The sequence below is a fragment of the Elephantulus edwardii genome, unplaced genomic scaffold (assembly GCF_000299155.1).
Source record: "Elephantulus edwardii isolate Elephantulus edwardi_28Jun2011 unplaced genomic scaffold, EleEdw1.0 scaffold00015, whole genome shotgun sequence".
Lineage (NCBI taxonomy): Eukaryota > Metazoa > Chordata > Mammalia > Macroscelidea > Macroscelididae > Elephantulus > Elephantulus edwardii.
The window spans coordinates 13,876,689-13,890,862 of record NW_006399765.1 but is presented as its reverse complement, the minus strand read 5'-3'; the positions used below and the strand labels follow the sequence as shown (position 1 = coordinate 13,890,862).

Genomic DNA, 14,174 nt, shown 5'->3' with positions numbered 1-14,174 from the left:
GAGTTATGGATGTGAAAATTTGGAGTAAATAATGAATGGCTTTAAGAGATGTAGTGATGGTGACGTGGTAGAGTAGGTGAGCTCTAAAGTTAGACTTCAGGGTTCAAATCCTGGTTCTACCATTAGCCTGCTGTGCTGCTTAATCTCTCTGTATTCCATTTTCTCGTTTCTATAATATTGTTGTTGTTTTGTACTGTAGAGTTGGAACCAACCCATAACTGACCCTCCAGCAGGTTTTCAGAGGTGGTTAATTGCACAAGAGGAGATTACCCATCCTCCTGTGGAGCAGCTGGTGGCCTTGAACTGTGTGCCTTCAGGATTGCAGCACAGCTTCTTGCCACTAGGTCACCGGAGCTTCCTGTTTCTATAATAGGGATAGCAATAATTCCTAATGCATAGAATAATTATGAGGATGAAAAAATGTCAAGGTAATTCATACAAATGTCTTACTGCCTGGCACAAAGTAAGTGTTTAATAAGCAATGGTGATGATGGTGGTGGTGGTGATGATGGTGATGATGATGATGATGGTGGTGGTGATGATGATGATGGTGGTGATGATGATGATGGTGGTGATGATGATGATGGTGGTGATGATGATGATGGTGGTGATGATGGTAATAACGGTGGTGATGATGGTGGTGATGATGATGATGGTGATGATGGTGATGGTGATGGTGATGGTGGTGATGATGATGATGGTAGTGGTGATGATGATGATGGTGGTGATGATGGTAATAATGGTGGTGATGATGATGATGGTGATAATGATGGTGATAAAGATGATGATGATGATGGTAGTGTTGGTGATGATGGTGGTGTTGGTGATGATGGTGGTGTTGGTGATGATGGTGGTGTTGGTGATGATGGTCGTGATGATGATGATGGTGGTGATGATGGTGATGGTAGTGATGCTGGTGGTGATAATGATGGTGATGATGGTGATGATGATGGCAATGATGGTGATGATGGTAATAATGGTGGTGATGATGATGCTGGTGATAATGATGGTGATAAAGATGATGATGATGGTAGTGATGCTGGTGATGATGGTGGTGGTGATGATGGTGGTGGTGATGATGATGGTGGTGATGATGATGGTGGTGATGATGGTGATGGTAGTGATGCTGGTGATGATGATGATGGTGATGATGGTGATGATGATGGCAATGATGGTGATGATGGTAATAATGGTGGTGATGATGGTAATAATGGTGGTGATGATGATGGTGGTGGTGATGATGGTGGTGATGATGATGATGGTAGTGGTGATGGTGGTGATGATGGTGATAACGGTGGTGATGATGGTGGTGATGATGATGATGGTGATAATGATGGTAATGATGGTGATAAAGATGATGATGGTGTTGGTGGTGTTGGTGATGATGGTTGTGATGGTGATGATGGTGGTGATGATGGTGATGGTGGTGATGCTGGTGATGATAATGATGGTGATGATGATGGCAATGATGGTGATGATGCTGGTGATAATGATGGTAATGATGGTGATAAAGATGATGATGATGGTGGTGATGATGGTGGTGATGATGATGGTAATGGTGGTGATGATGGTGGTGGTGATGATGGTAATAGTGATGACAATGGCAGAGATGGTGAAAGTAATGATCATGAGTCATGGCGATAGTGACAATGGTATGAGGAGATTGAGTAGACAGTACAGAATACTTTCCCACTGTCACTGAATTGATTCTGACTCCTAGGACCTTAGTGGACAGAAGAGGATGGCCCCCATAGGTTTTCTAAAGCCATAAATCTTTACGGAATCAGATTGTCACATCTCTCTGTGGAGTGGCTGGTGGGTTTGAACAGTCAACCTGCTGGTTAGCAGCAAAGTGCCTAACTACTTTGTCACCAGAGCTCCTAAACCTATTACGATGTTGACTCTAACACACACAGTGAATTTACAAGATAGACTAGAACTTTCCTAGTAGGCACGCTAAGTCTAAAATTTCCATGGGAACAGACTATCACATCCTTCCGTCACAGAGCGGCTGCTGGGCTCAAACTGCTGACCATTCAGCTAGCACCTGAGAACTTAACCTCTGTGCCATCTGGGCTCCGCATTCGACTGTTACGAGAGGCTAACCTGGAGTGTCCAGCGGCTAAGAGAAAATTTGGTGATTCAGGAGACCGGAAGAAGGCCCAGAGAAGAGTTGGTGTGGGAAGTGCAAGCCCGGTCAGTTCTCACTGAAATTGTCTTGTTTGGCCAGTGGTGGGTACTGAGGCTATGATGTGCCAGGGTCCTCTGGTGGGCAACACTCACCAGGCTGGGGTCACTGGGGCATCACAAAGCCAAAAATGAAGAAACCGGCTTACTGGAGAATTCTTCTACCTGCTTGCCGAGGAAAGAGTAGACTCAAGCTGACATCTAGAAGAATTCAGAATGCTTTCCATTATGAGGTGTTACAAGTGGCAGAGAAGGAACCCCTGAGCCCACAAGGCAAACAGCCCATGATGTGGCTGGTTTCCTACAGAGCCTTTCCTGAGAACTTCCTTGGCTTGAGTGTGTCTGCCAGATTCCCAGACCTGGGTGGTGGACCAGGAAGCAAGCCATGGGATGGGGCTGATGGGGGTTCTGGAGGGACAAGGGCAAGGGCAAGGGCAAGGGATCCTTCCTGGTCAGGGTTTTAAACCAGTTTATTCTTACATGTACATAATAGTCACTAGGGGATCTTGTTAAAAATGTAGATCTTGATTCAATATGTTTGATATGGAAATGTAAATTATCAGCAAGGGCTAAACCAGAGTAAATAGGTTCAAAGTCCTGGTCCCGGTTTTATGAACTTTATTACTTACCTGACACATGACTCAGCTGCTGGAGTTGCCTGGAGTCACAATCATCAGAAAGTATAGATTGCCCCTCAGTCAATACCTGCTCAAGGGTGTGGGGCAGATATTTCTACACCTGCTGAGTGAGGGGCTTAGCTCGGGCTGCACCGTCTAGTCTAAACTCCTCTGTTTCCCTCTTTTCACCTCTCTCCCCACTTCTTCCCATACTAGCACACCTCTCATCCCTGCCTGAGGTGTCTCTGCACTCCCAGAACTTCTCTCTGACTTTGGCTGCAGGCATCTCTCCCTGGAAGCTCTCTGGAAGGTCTGCAGGGATCAGAATAGTGTTACACGCAGCCTAGAAACCCAAATGTGGCTTCTCTCCCCCTTGGAGGCCCCCCGACTGCCTCTCACGGCAATTTTCGTGTCCTCGCCCGGCCAGGTTTCCTGGGAAAGTTGGCATTGGGGTAGTTCTGGCTTGTGGTTTGACCAGTGGCAGGGCTCAAGTCCCGTGGGAAAGCATGTGCCTCTGTGCGTGTGTGTGTGTGTGTTTGTGTGCACGAACACTTGTGTGTATGGCGGTGGCACACCTCCCCCATCCCACCCCGTTCCTCTCTGCCTCCCAGGCCCTGGCCACCTGGGTGGCGCTCCAAGAGGCCAAGCTGGGAGCTCAGAGCTAAAGGGAGGCCTGGGTTGTGGTCCGCGGTGGGGCCTGGGGACAAAACCCACACGTTTCCTGCAGTCTCTTCCTGGTTCCCAGCTCAGTCCAGGATGCTGGGTGGATGTGACAATCAGCATCCCTGAGCCGCCTCCACAGGTCACAGAGAGTTAGAACGGCATCTGGGCCAGCTACTTCACCTCTCTGAGCTCCATCTTGGGACTGCAATGATGAAGACACTGGGAATATGGGTCTTCTAGGTCTGCTTTTAGGGTGCAAAGAAGCACCAGGCAGGTGCACAAGGGGGCTGTGCCATTGAATCAGGATTGACTTATAGCTGCCCCTCCAGGGAATTTTCAGGGACTGTAAATCACATGACAGTTGATTGTCCATTTTTCTCCCTTGGAGCAGCTGGTGGATTCGAACTTCCTCCTTTTGGGTTGGCAGCACAATTTCTTATGCACAAGGGGCAGCCTCCTTCTTTTTCACCTTCCTTCTTTGCTTCTTTTCTCTCATCCTGTCTCCAGGGTATCCCAGGCCTCCCCCAAGACATACATAATGATTCATACAATGTAATGGATGAATTCTATGCAACTATTAAAATTAATGTTAGAAATGTGCATGAATGCACAAGTGAAATTATAATTACAATATTATAAAACAAAATATAGATGAATGATAGAATGAAAAAAAAGTAGAATTAGTAAACTTATCCTTAAATAAAAATTAAAAAAAAATTTAGTTACAAAGAAAGTTAAAGTGCACACCCATGTTTATCATGGCTTTGTTCAGAATTGCAAAGAATTAGAAACAACCTAAGTGCCCATCAACAAACGAATGGATAGAGGAGCTCTGGTATTTCACACAATGGAATACTACGCTGCATTGAAAAACAAGGAACTCATGAAATTTCATACAAAATGGGTCCCCCTGGAGGACATTATGCTGATTGAAATATCTCAGTCACTGAAGGACAAATACTGCATAGTGCCACTGTTGTAAAATAGGATTGACATCAGGGTTGGGTGGATACTGAGAAAGATGGGATAAATTGTGTATACTGCATTGAAGCAGATGAGAAAGAACTATTTAAAAGGGATTTGTGATTAGGTATTATTGTCGTGATAGGAGTCCAGAACGAAGGCTGCATAGTGGAGTGGAGTTGGGGGGAGGGATTGTATAAAAATGAAAGAATTTTTCTTTTATTTTTCAAAGAGAAGAGTGAACTAGGGGTAGGGGTGGGCAGGGAGAAAAGTGCAACAATGAATAAATGGAAATCCAAAGTCTCTGTAAACTTTCATTAAAATTAATAATGGAAGAATAAAACTATGTGATTTACAACATTTTTAAAAAGTTAAAGAGGTGTGTAATGTAGGTGAGCTGTGTTGCATAAGGCCTACACTTTCTTTGAGATGGTCTCAATTTATATAAGCTTGAAATAACACCAACAACAGCAATAGTAAATGAGTGAGGCAGACATACAAACTGGTCACCATAGTGGAGTTGTTATATGGAGTCATTTGCTGGTTCAGCCCAGCAACTGAATCAGCATTGCCCATGAGCTTGTTAGTAATACAGAATCCAATTAAAAGGGCAGCATTTATCCAGGGATAAAGCTCAGGAGACAGGAAAGGATAGGAAAGAGGATGAAGGAAAATGGCAAACACAGAGAGGAAAGAGGAAGAGTGCTGCTACATTGTAGGGACTGCAGTCAATGTAATGAAACAAAACGTGTGTGGCTTGTTGAACGGAAAACCAATTGGCCCTGTAGACTTTCACTCAAAGCACCATTGTTGTTGTTAAGTGCCTGTCGAGTCACAGGCGACTCATAGCGACCCTATGAAGGAGAGTCCTCAACACTTGGGTGCCTTTCATCCTCTCTCCAAGTTCGTAGGGTTTCCGGAGGCAAGCTATTATGGAATTGGATGCCACTTCTCCTTCCACGCTTGTTCAATTGGGGAGCTCCACCTCACTCTCAGTCCGCATTGGGTAGCCAACCATTAACGCATTTGACACATTCATGTCAGGGCTAAAAAACGAAAGCTCAAGAAATATAGAACCCCCAGACCTCACCACAGATGATCGTGCTGCAGTCCAAAGGCAAATAGTTCAAATCCACCAGCTGCTCTGTGGGAGAAGGATGGGCAATCTCCTCCTGTTCGATTTGCTGCCTCTGAAAACCCACTAGAGGGTCAGCTATGGGTTGATTTTTACTCGACGGTACTAAACAACAACAACAATAACAACACCTGTGCAATAGGTGGGGCTGTGATGGTATAGGCTGTAGGGAGTTGTGCGGATAGCCCAAAGGCAGCACCTCTGTGATGGTTTCTGAGAGAAAGATGGGCAGTGGCTCCTTGAGAGAAAGACGGGCAATCTTCTCCAGCGAGGTTTACAGTCTCAGAAACCCGGAGGGTGGGCGTGCGTCAGAATGGACCGGAGGACAACAATGAGTAAGTGTATGTGGAACACAGAGAAGCTTTGATGGCACAACGTTAGGTGTTCGGCAGCTAACTGAAAGGTGGGTAGCTTGAACCTATCCAGGGTGACTCTGCCACAGAAGGACCAGCTGATCAGTGTCTGCATAGCTTGTACCCAAGAAAAGCCTCCTAGGAAGTTCTCCTCTGTCACACGGAGTCACTGGGGGTCAGCACTGGCTCAGTGACACCCAGCAACAGTGTACACCAGATGCCCATGCAGGTTTGTGACATGAACTGATGGATGAATGGAGGAGTGAATGAATGGAACGGTATCCACCACGTTCTATTGATCAAAGCAAATCATCAGACATGCCCCAGATTCAGCAGAAGGGAAGCTGACTCTTTTTTTCTTTTTTTTCTCTGGGAGCATAGAGGGAGCTGTTGGCAGTCATTCGGGCGGACACCCTAAACCAGCTACTGTTAAATTGGTTCTGACTCAAGGTGACGTCTCATGGGCCAGAGTAGAACCATGACCCTTCGGGGGTTTAAGGGTTGATTTGAGGGGAGAATATATTGCCAGGTCTTTCTCGAAGGTGCCTCGGGGAAGCCTGAGACCTTCAACTTTTCAGCCAGCAGCCAAGCTAACTGTATTTGTACTTTAGGAAATGGAACAGAATGGCCGCTCTGAGCAAGGCTGTCAGGAGATCTGGTGTCTACAAGTTTAAGTTCCTATGAATGATCAAGGAAGGTCTGGGAGGGGGCATCAGCATAGCTCTGTCCCTCCATCAATGATTCTGAGCAAAGACTGGCTGAGAGATGCCTGAGACACTCACCACTATGGAGTTGATTTCCAGCACATACTGACCCCTCGCCCCCAGTTGAGTTTCCAGGGCTGTAAATATTTATGAGAGGAGACTGCCCATCTTTCTCTTGCCAGGAGCATCTAGTCCTAAGTGGGCATGGGTTTCAGACAAGAGAAAGAGGGCCCACCTGGTTTCCGGGGAGCATGCCCAGTGCCTTGGCTCTTGAGCTGCTCAGGGCCTGGCAGCTTTATTTTCAATGGCGCTCTCCCCACTTTCATTTGTAAGACCAATTACGGAGCATTTTGCACCACAATTACCGGCGTTAAAACCTCTCAGTTCCGTTTGATGAATTTTAGTAGTAATTAAACAGAGGAAGCCATCACACAGGAGATTGTCCAATTGAATCTGCCCATTCGCTGAACTGTGAATTCCAGCCCTCAGAAGGGAAGTGGGCCCCGGGGCTTGGTGGGGGCTGCTGCTCCCACCTCTCATGGGGGTCCTGTCAGCTCTGTCCAGCCCCTGGCTGTGCACGGACGGATCTTGGGGGGATACCAGCTCTGAGAGGCCAAGAATGGAGATGAGAATGGAGATGGGGCTGGTGTGGGGCCTTCAAGGCCTGGGGACCTGCTGAGGTGCAGATAAGACTGGTGTGAGACATTCAAGCTCTGGGAACCTGCAAACTCTGACCTTTGAGAGTTGGGAGCATTATTTATGGGACAAATCCTCCTCTAGGATTAGCTATCCCCTGGCCACTGTTCTAGGTGTGTTACAGATAGGAATTTCTTTTTTTTTAAAATTATTATTAAATTTTATTAGTTTCAATGAACCTTTACAAAGATTTTGGGTTCTCATTCATTCATTGTTGCACTGTTTTCTCTACCCTTCTCCCCATTTCGTTCTTCTTCTTCTCCCCCCCGAATGTCTGTTTTAATTGTCCAATTGCCACAGTGCTTGTCGAAGCCAGTTCTGATTAATCTCCTTTGTCAGTGTGTCCTTTGCCATTCCCTATCACTCCTCCCTGAGAGAGACTTCACCCTGATTCATAAGGAAAAGGGGATGGCGTATTCTCTTAGCTACTTCCTGCTGAAAAGGGATGCTGTGGATTTCAGGGTGAAGGTCTTCTCTCACTACTCTAAAGGGCCCCTTTGGCAGTAGGAAACACATAGACTATTATGGAGATTGATTTTGGAATTTAGATGCACTGTTATTAATTGTGCTTAGCCGTACATGTTCAAATCCTTGAAGATGTATCATGGAGGTGTTGCAAAGATAGGAATTTCTTAAATCTTTGGAGTAACTCCATGAGGTAGGTATATTATTAAAATGCCTGTTTGGTAGATGAAAGGCTGAGGCTTAGAGAGGAAAGCGGCCTTGCACTACATCATACAGGCTAGCAACGGATATAGGGCTGTGGCTGTAGAATTCCTCATCATGTTTCTCTGTCCTCTGAGGGCACCCTCTCTTCTTGTTGAGGAAAGTCAGGCCACTCCTTGTTTAGCGGGTCACAGAAGAGGGGGTGACAGAGCCTGGGAGCCTGACGGGTGGCGGCGGTATTGGGTCTGCAAGCGAAGTCTCCAGGGAAAGGCAGAGGCTCCAGGGAGGAGTTAGTGCCACCTGGTCTAGCAGCCCCTCCTTATTTGGGGTTCTGTGTCCAGACCCACATGTGCAGTGAGGGTTTAGGTTAAGCTGAGGAGATCGTAGTCCCTCTCTCTGTGTGAGATCTGGTCACGGACCCCTTCCCCAGGGGCTCTCAGTCCAACTGAGAAAAGAGAATGTGCTTTCCATCTGTACAGATACCGATTCCACTGCAGATTTAGAGTCGGGTCAACCTGGGTATCAACTCTGTGCCTTGAACGTTTACCGATGAGGAAACTGAGGCTCAAACAGGAAGTGCCTTTTGCCCAGGACTATGCAGCCCGTTTGTGCTGACTTGGCTTTAATCTCTGGTCTGGCTGATTAGTAAATCCCTGCCTCACCCGAGCATCTCACAGCCTCATTCACCGGAACAGAGCGAAATATTAGGAGGGCTGCTGGGCTTGGATCACCGGTCAGCTCTGTTGGCCCCTCACACGTCTTCAAGGGGTGGTGTCCATTTCTCTGTCTGCCCCCACTGCTAGACTCAGGGCTCCCTCAGGCCTGGCATTGGTCTGAGTCCTCTTTAAATCCTCTCCAGTGTTCCACCCACTGGAAATGTTTGGGAAATGAAGTGTTGAGGACAGATACGCCGAAGAGCAATCTGGCAGAAAAAAGCCCCCCTTAAAAAAATGTTATTTGAATTAAAGTTTTCAAAACAAACTGATTTTTATTTACTCACATTGTGATCCATAATATTAACTACAATACCTACAATGTCTTATTCTTTCATTCCATATTGTCTTTCTCTTCACTCCTCTTAAGAAATCTTTATTATCAATTTATTAATTTTGTCTTCCCTCCCTCTCCTTTTCCTTCCTTGGTAAGCATACTAGGATGATTCTATCTGTGTATAAACCCCTTTTTAGATTTTTACAATAGTGGAATACTATGCAACACTGAAAACGCCCCTTCAAAGAAGAAATTTCTGCTTCAATTCTTCCTGGAGAAGCTCAGGTCCTTGAGTGGCCTGAGCTTGTTGCCACCCCTGACAGCCCCTCTAGGTGTTGCCCCTGAGGCTAACAGAATGGTGGCTGGGTTGGTTTGGCTGCAGAGGAAACTCCCTCCCCTCAAAACACATTTGCCATTGAGTAAACTCCAATTCATAGCGACCTCATGTGGTTTGGAGTAGAATTATGATTCACAGAGTTTTCCAGGCACCTTTGGGTGGACTAGAACCTTCAGCCTTGAGGTTAGCAGCTGAGCATATGAACTACACCACCCAGGGACTCCTGAGAAGGAACAGGGGAATCTTTTCAGGAAGCAGTAGAAAAGTAATTGATCCATCTTTCCTGTTATTCTGGGATGCTGATTCCACATTTGTATCATCCAAGTACCTGATCAGCCTCAGGTCAGGCATCCTCCTTGGGGTTCACTACCCATCACTCAGGAACGGACTATACTGGGGTCAATTGCATAGGGCAAGGTGGCCCCTTGGGACCAGTAATCTGTTCAAATTCTGGGTTCAAACTGGGGAGGGACAAGGTTGCATGCATATCAGAGAACACTGGTTCGAACCCACCCAGCAACGTCGTGGGAGAAAGATCTGGCAGTGGGCTTCTGTAAAGACTCCCGTCAAGAAAATCCCGTGAGGCAGTTCTGCTCTATAACATGAGTTGTAATCAGCAGATTGATTTTGTTTTGACTGTGTTCCCCAGATCAGCGGTGTCAACTTCAGTAACATTAGAATAACGACCACCTGGTGGGCTTATCACTATAGAGAGTGAAGCCATCCTTTACTCATTCCCGGAGACTTGCATGCTGGTGGCATCAGTGGGGTTGAAGAATTTGCATTTCTAACGGGCTCCTAGGTGAGGCTGGACCAGGGCCCAGAATTTGAGCATCATTACCTTGGAAGGCTCTCACTTAACTCCTCCCTTGAGGCGTGTCCCCAGCTGGCTCTGGACTGTGCTCCTCACTCACCTCCCACCCGAGTTTGATCTTGATGGTGTGGAGGGTGTGTTGGCCAGTGCTCCAAGCTATTAAAAACTGTGTAGAAAGAGCCCTGGGGCAGGGACCAGGGGGCCATGGGAGACAGTGCTCAGCATTGAGAGGTGTGTCACAGAAGCATGGGGATCTGGAAGGAGAGTGGGGAAGATTGGAAAGAAAAGGGTAGAGAGGTGAAGAAGACTCTAGCTAACTCTTACTGATACCTAACAGGGAGATCGTGTGGAACAGTGGAAAGAGCATGGACTTTAAAGTCTCTGCCTCTCTCTCTCTTTCTCTCTCCCTCCCTCCCTCTCCCTCTCCCTCTCCCTCTCTCATTTTAAACAAACCACTTCCTTCCTTGTGTCTCAGTTTCTTCATCAGTAAAATGGGCTTAATAATTCTGTTTCTGGTTGTTGTCAGGGTATAACTGAGCTCACAAATGAAAGAGCTCTGAGTATGATACCTGCTGTTAAGTGTAGATTCCTTTCTTACTTGCTTTCCTCATGTGGTTATTTTATTATCATGGGTTCGCTTGCTTGCTTCACTCTCCCCAATTCTGTCCACACTCTCCAGCCACCGGCCCTTTCTTGGACCATCAGCCTATGTTTTAATAATAATAATAAAAATAAAAAAGAGGCTGCATTTTAATTTGTGGAATGTTTCTTTCTTTCTTCTTGTATTTTTTTTTAAGCAAAGCCTAATTAGGAAGCCCGTTAAATGCCTGCAATTCCAATATAATTCTATTAAATTCTCCCTGTAAAGTTAATGTTACAGACTTTTTAACAGATGTTTTAATTAGGCATTGTTATTAAAGAGAATACTGTAGAAATTAAAACCAGACCCTCAATGGGGGAAGAAAGGCAGTTTTCCTGCGCTGGGTAAACGGTGGCAGCCGCCCAGCAAAAAGCTGTTGGCAGCAGGTCATGTAAAATGCACAAAGGCGGAGGGATGTTGGCACAAGTCGCTGTGCTTAGCAGGAGGGAGCGTGCCCACGCCTGGTCCACTCACCAGCCCAGCCTCGGGTCCAATCAGAGTGGGGACTGGAGAAGAACCCGGAGGGGCAGGCTCCCGGTGGCATCCAAATCCATGGCTTTAGCATCTTGAAGTTGTCAAATCCATACCCATCATGTCCCACCTTATGGGACCCTGTAAGATGGGGCTTCTGCTTGTCCATTGTACAGATGAAGAAACTGAAGTGCAGACATGTCTAGGTGGGCACGCTTCTGTTGGGTACCGTCGAGTCGGAACCGACCCACAGCTGACCCTCCGGTGGGTTCTCAGAGGCAGTAATCGCAGGGGAGGAGATCACCATGCATCTCTCTCCCTCAGAACAGCTGGTGGATTTGAACAACATACCTTGGTGGGCAGAGTAGGAGGGCAAAGCTAAGGTGGAAATGAAATTTTCTGTTGTATGGCATTGATTTAGTTCTCTGGCATCATTATAATTTAGTGGTTGGATATAGTATGAGTTTTGGGGGCAGAAAGATAGAAGTTTAAGCCCAAGCTTTGCAATTCACTATGAGGTTCCTCTCTCTAAGCCTCAATTTTCTCATCTTTAAAATGGGAGCAAGAAAAGATTCTACGAATCCAAGGGCTTAAAATGAAATAAAAAGTCTTTAAGTGGATGTTGGTGGGCCAGTGATAGAATTCTTGCCTTCCGTGTGTGTGTGTGTGTGTGTGTGTGTGTGTGTGGGGTGGTGGGGAACAGGCTCAATTCCTAGTGAGTTGAGGCTTAGAAGGTGCAATGATTACTGAACAGGTTTCAGCGACACGGATAAGGTGGAAGAAAGGCCTGGTGATATCCTTCTGAAACTTAGCCCATGAAAATCCCTTGGATCATAATGGACAGTCCGATCCACTGTTAGTGGGAGTATTGGACGGCGGTGCTGCGTTGGACGGCGGTGCTGCGTTGCGTTGTGTGTGGTGTCACTGTGAATACAAGGTTGACCTGAAAGCATTTAACAGCAGCAGCAACAACAACAACAACAACAACAACAACACTGCGTGTCAGCTCCTCAGCCCCAGGGCCTGACAAGGAAAGAGCTCAGAGAGTGGTCACAGATGATGCGGACTTTCAACCAATGTGTGACAGCGTTGGTGCTGCAACCTAGACACCTGGTCCAGAGCCACCCTGTTTCTGGCACCCTGGACCTAGTATCCATTGATGGTGCTCTGTTAGCTGGAAGGTAAGCTCTCTCCTAATGCCAGCCAAGCAAGGGGTCAGCCAGAGAGAGTGGTCAGGGCAGACAAGCCGTCAGACTATTGAAGACGAGTGTCCCTGGTCACCATGTGGAGACTGCATGACTCATGATGCAGCTCCCTCGAGATGGGCCACCCAACTCCACACGGCTTCTCTACGGAGGGAGAAATGAGGCCGGAGAGATTTGTTTCACACTCTGCATCCTACACCCCAGTTCTCTGAGCCTGTGTCTTAGATAGAGCCAGGGGCCTGGGTGAGGAGAAGCAGTGCTCCCAGGAGGCATCCAGGTGACTGGCATGGCCCCTGGGCACATCTGGTGGCATGCTTGATTCGCCTTTTCCAGGGGGTAATTTTCTTGTCCATTCTCCAACGCTGTCAGCCTGGGATTATTCAAATCATGTTTATTTTGGTCTCTGTGACCCAGATAGATCTGCCACAAACACTTTCTCAAGAGCCTGGAATAAAGAAATAACTGAATGGGGAGCAGCAAGTGGCTCTTATCCCGGGCACCCTTCCCCAGGAAGCCCCGGGGGCTCGTGCAGGTGCTCCTGGAGATGACCCAAATCTCCCTTCCGGATCACTGCCCCTGTCACCGCCAGTCACGTTGTCTTTCAGGGCAGAGCAGGAGAGGACCCTTGTCCAGAACAATCATCCTTGGGGCTTTTACCAGGAGAGGCCCTGGGTACTGAGGGCATGCTGCATGGCATTCAGTAGGAGCTTAATCTTTGCAGGGTGTTTGAAGCATGACTTCAGCTCCCATCCCTGACCCACCTAGCCTTTTGTTTTAAGCAGATGGACGACATTCTTTTTGTCTATTCCTCTCTGGGGAGTCAGGTGCTATGGAAAGATCAAGGCCTCTGACATTAAGCATCATGGCTTAGAATTCCAGGCTCTCCCTTGCTGTCTGTGTGGACCTGGACAAGGTGACTTAGCCTCTCTGAGCCTCAGCTGTAAAACTGAGAATAGTAAAAACGTGGAAATGAAGTGGGACAGTGTTCCAGAAAGCACCTGACGTGTGTGGTTGTCATTAGGTGCTGGTGAGTCAGCTTTGAGTCACACCAACTCTGTGTGACGGTGCAGAGATGACTCAGTTTTCTAGGCTCTGAACCTTATGGGAGCAAGTCAGCAGGCTTTTCTCCTATGGAGCCAAAAGGAAGGTTTGAACCACTGACCCCTGGACTCCTTTCTGTTGCATAGAAGATATTTGAATTTATAAAAAGAGTTGAACAGAGCAGTTATGATATGTACGCACACACAAATACACACTCAGAGAGAATGACCAGAAATGTACAGAATGGCCCCAGCAAGTGGTCCCATAAGTTACCTCTGGAGAGTGAGACTTTTTCTAGCTTTCCACCAGTCTGAATAGCTTTTAGACCACGAATCGCTAGCATGCTAAAAACAGCAGCTAAAAAGTCAATGCAGAAACCACTGAGGGCTATAGGAAGGCCTGATTGGTTGGTAGTTGCTGATTCAGAAACAAGGAGAGGTTGTCCGAGTCCAGTCATGTAGCCCACAGGTTGGGGGTGCCAGCTGACCCAGCCCTGAGCAATTGGGTTGAACTGTGACTCTGGAACTTACAAGTCATGAGAGGCCAGGGAGTGTCTCTGGCCTCAGTTTTCCTGTCTGTAAAAGAATAATAATAATAATAATAATAATAATAATAATAATAATAATATACTTTACTTATAGGACTGTTTATGGGGAAATGAGAATTGTGAGAAGGCATCAGAACGAGTGTAT

The 14,174-nt window shown here is 46.9% G+C and overlaps 1 protein-coding gene across 1 annotated transcript; it reads right to left on the bottom strand.

Annotated features, from left to right (window-relative positions):
- Positions 1-446: 446 nt before the first annotated feature.
- Positions 447-1,412, bottom strand: LOC102852841 (proline-rich receptor-like protein kinase PERK2-like; the record flags this gene model as incomplete). The annotated part of the gene is made up of 2 exons (XM_006881716.1): positions 447-542; positions 1,356-1,412. Coding segments are annotated over 2 exons (153 nt in total), but the record flags the coding sequence as incomplete, so codon positions are not given.
- Positions 1,413-14,174: the final 12,762 nt, after the last annotated feature.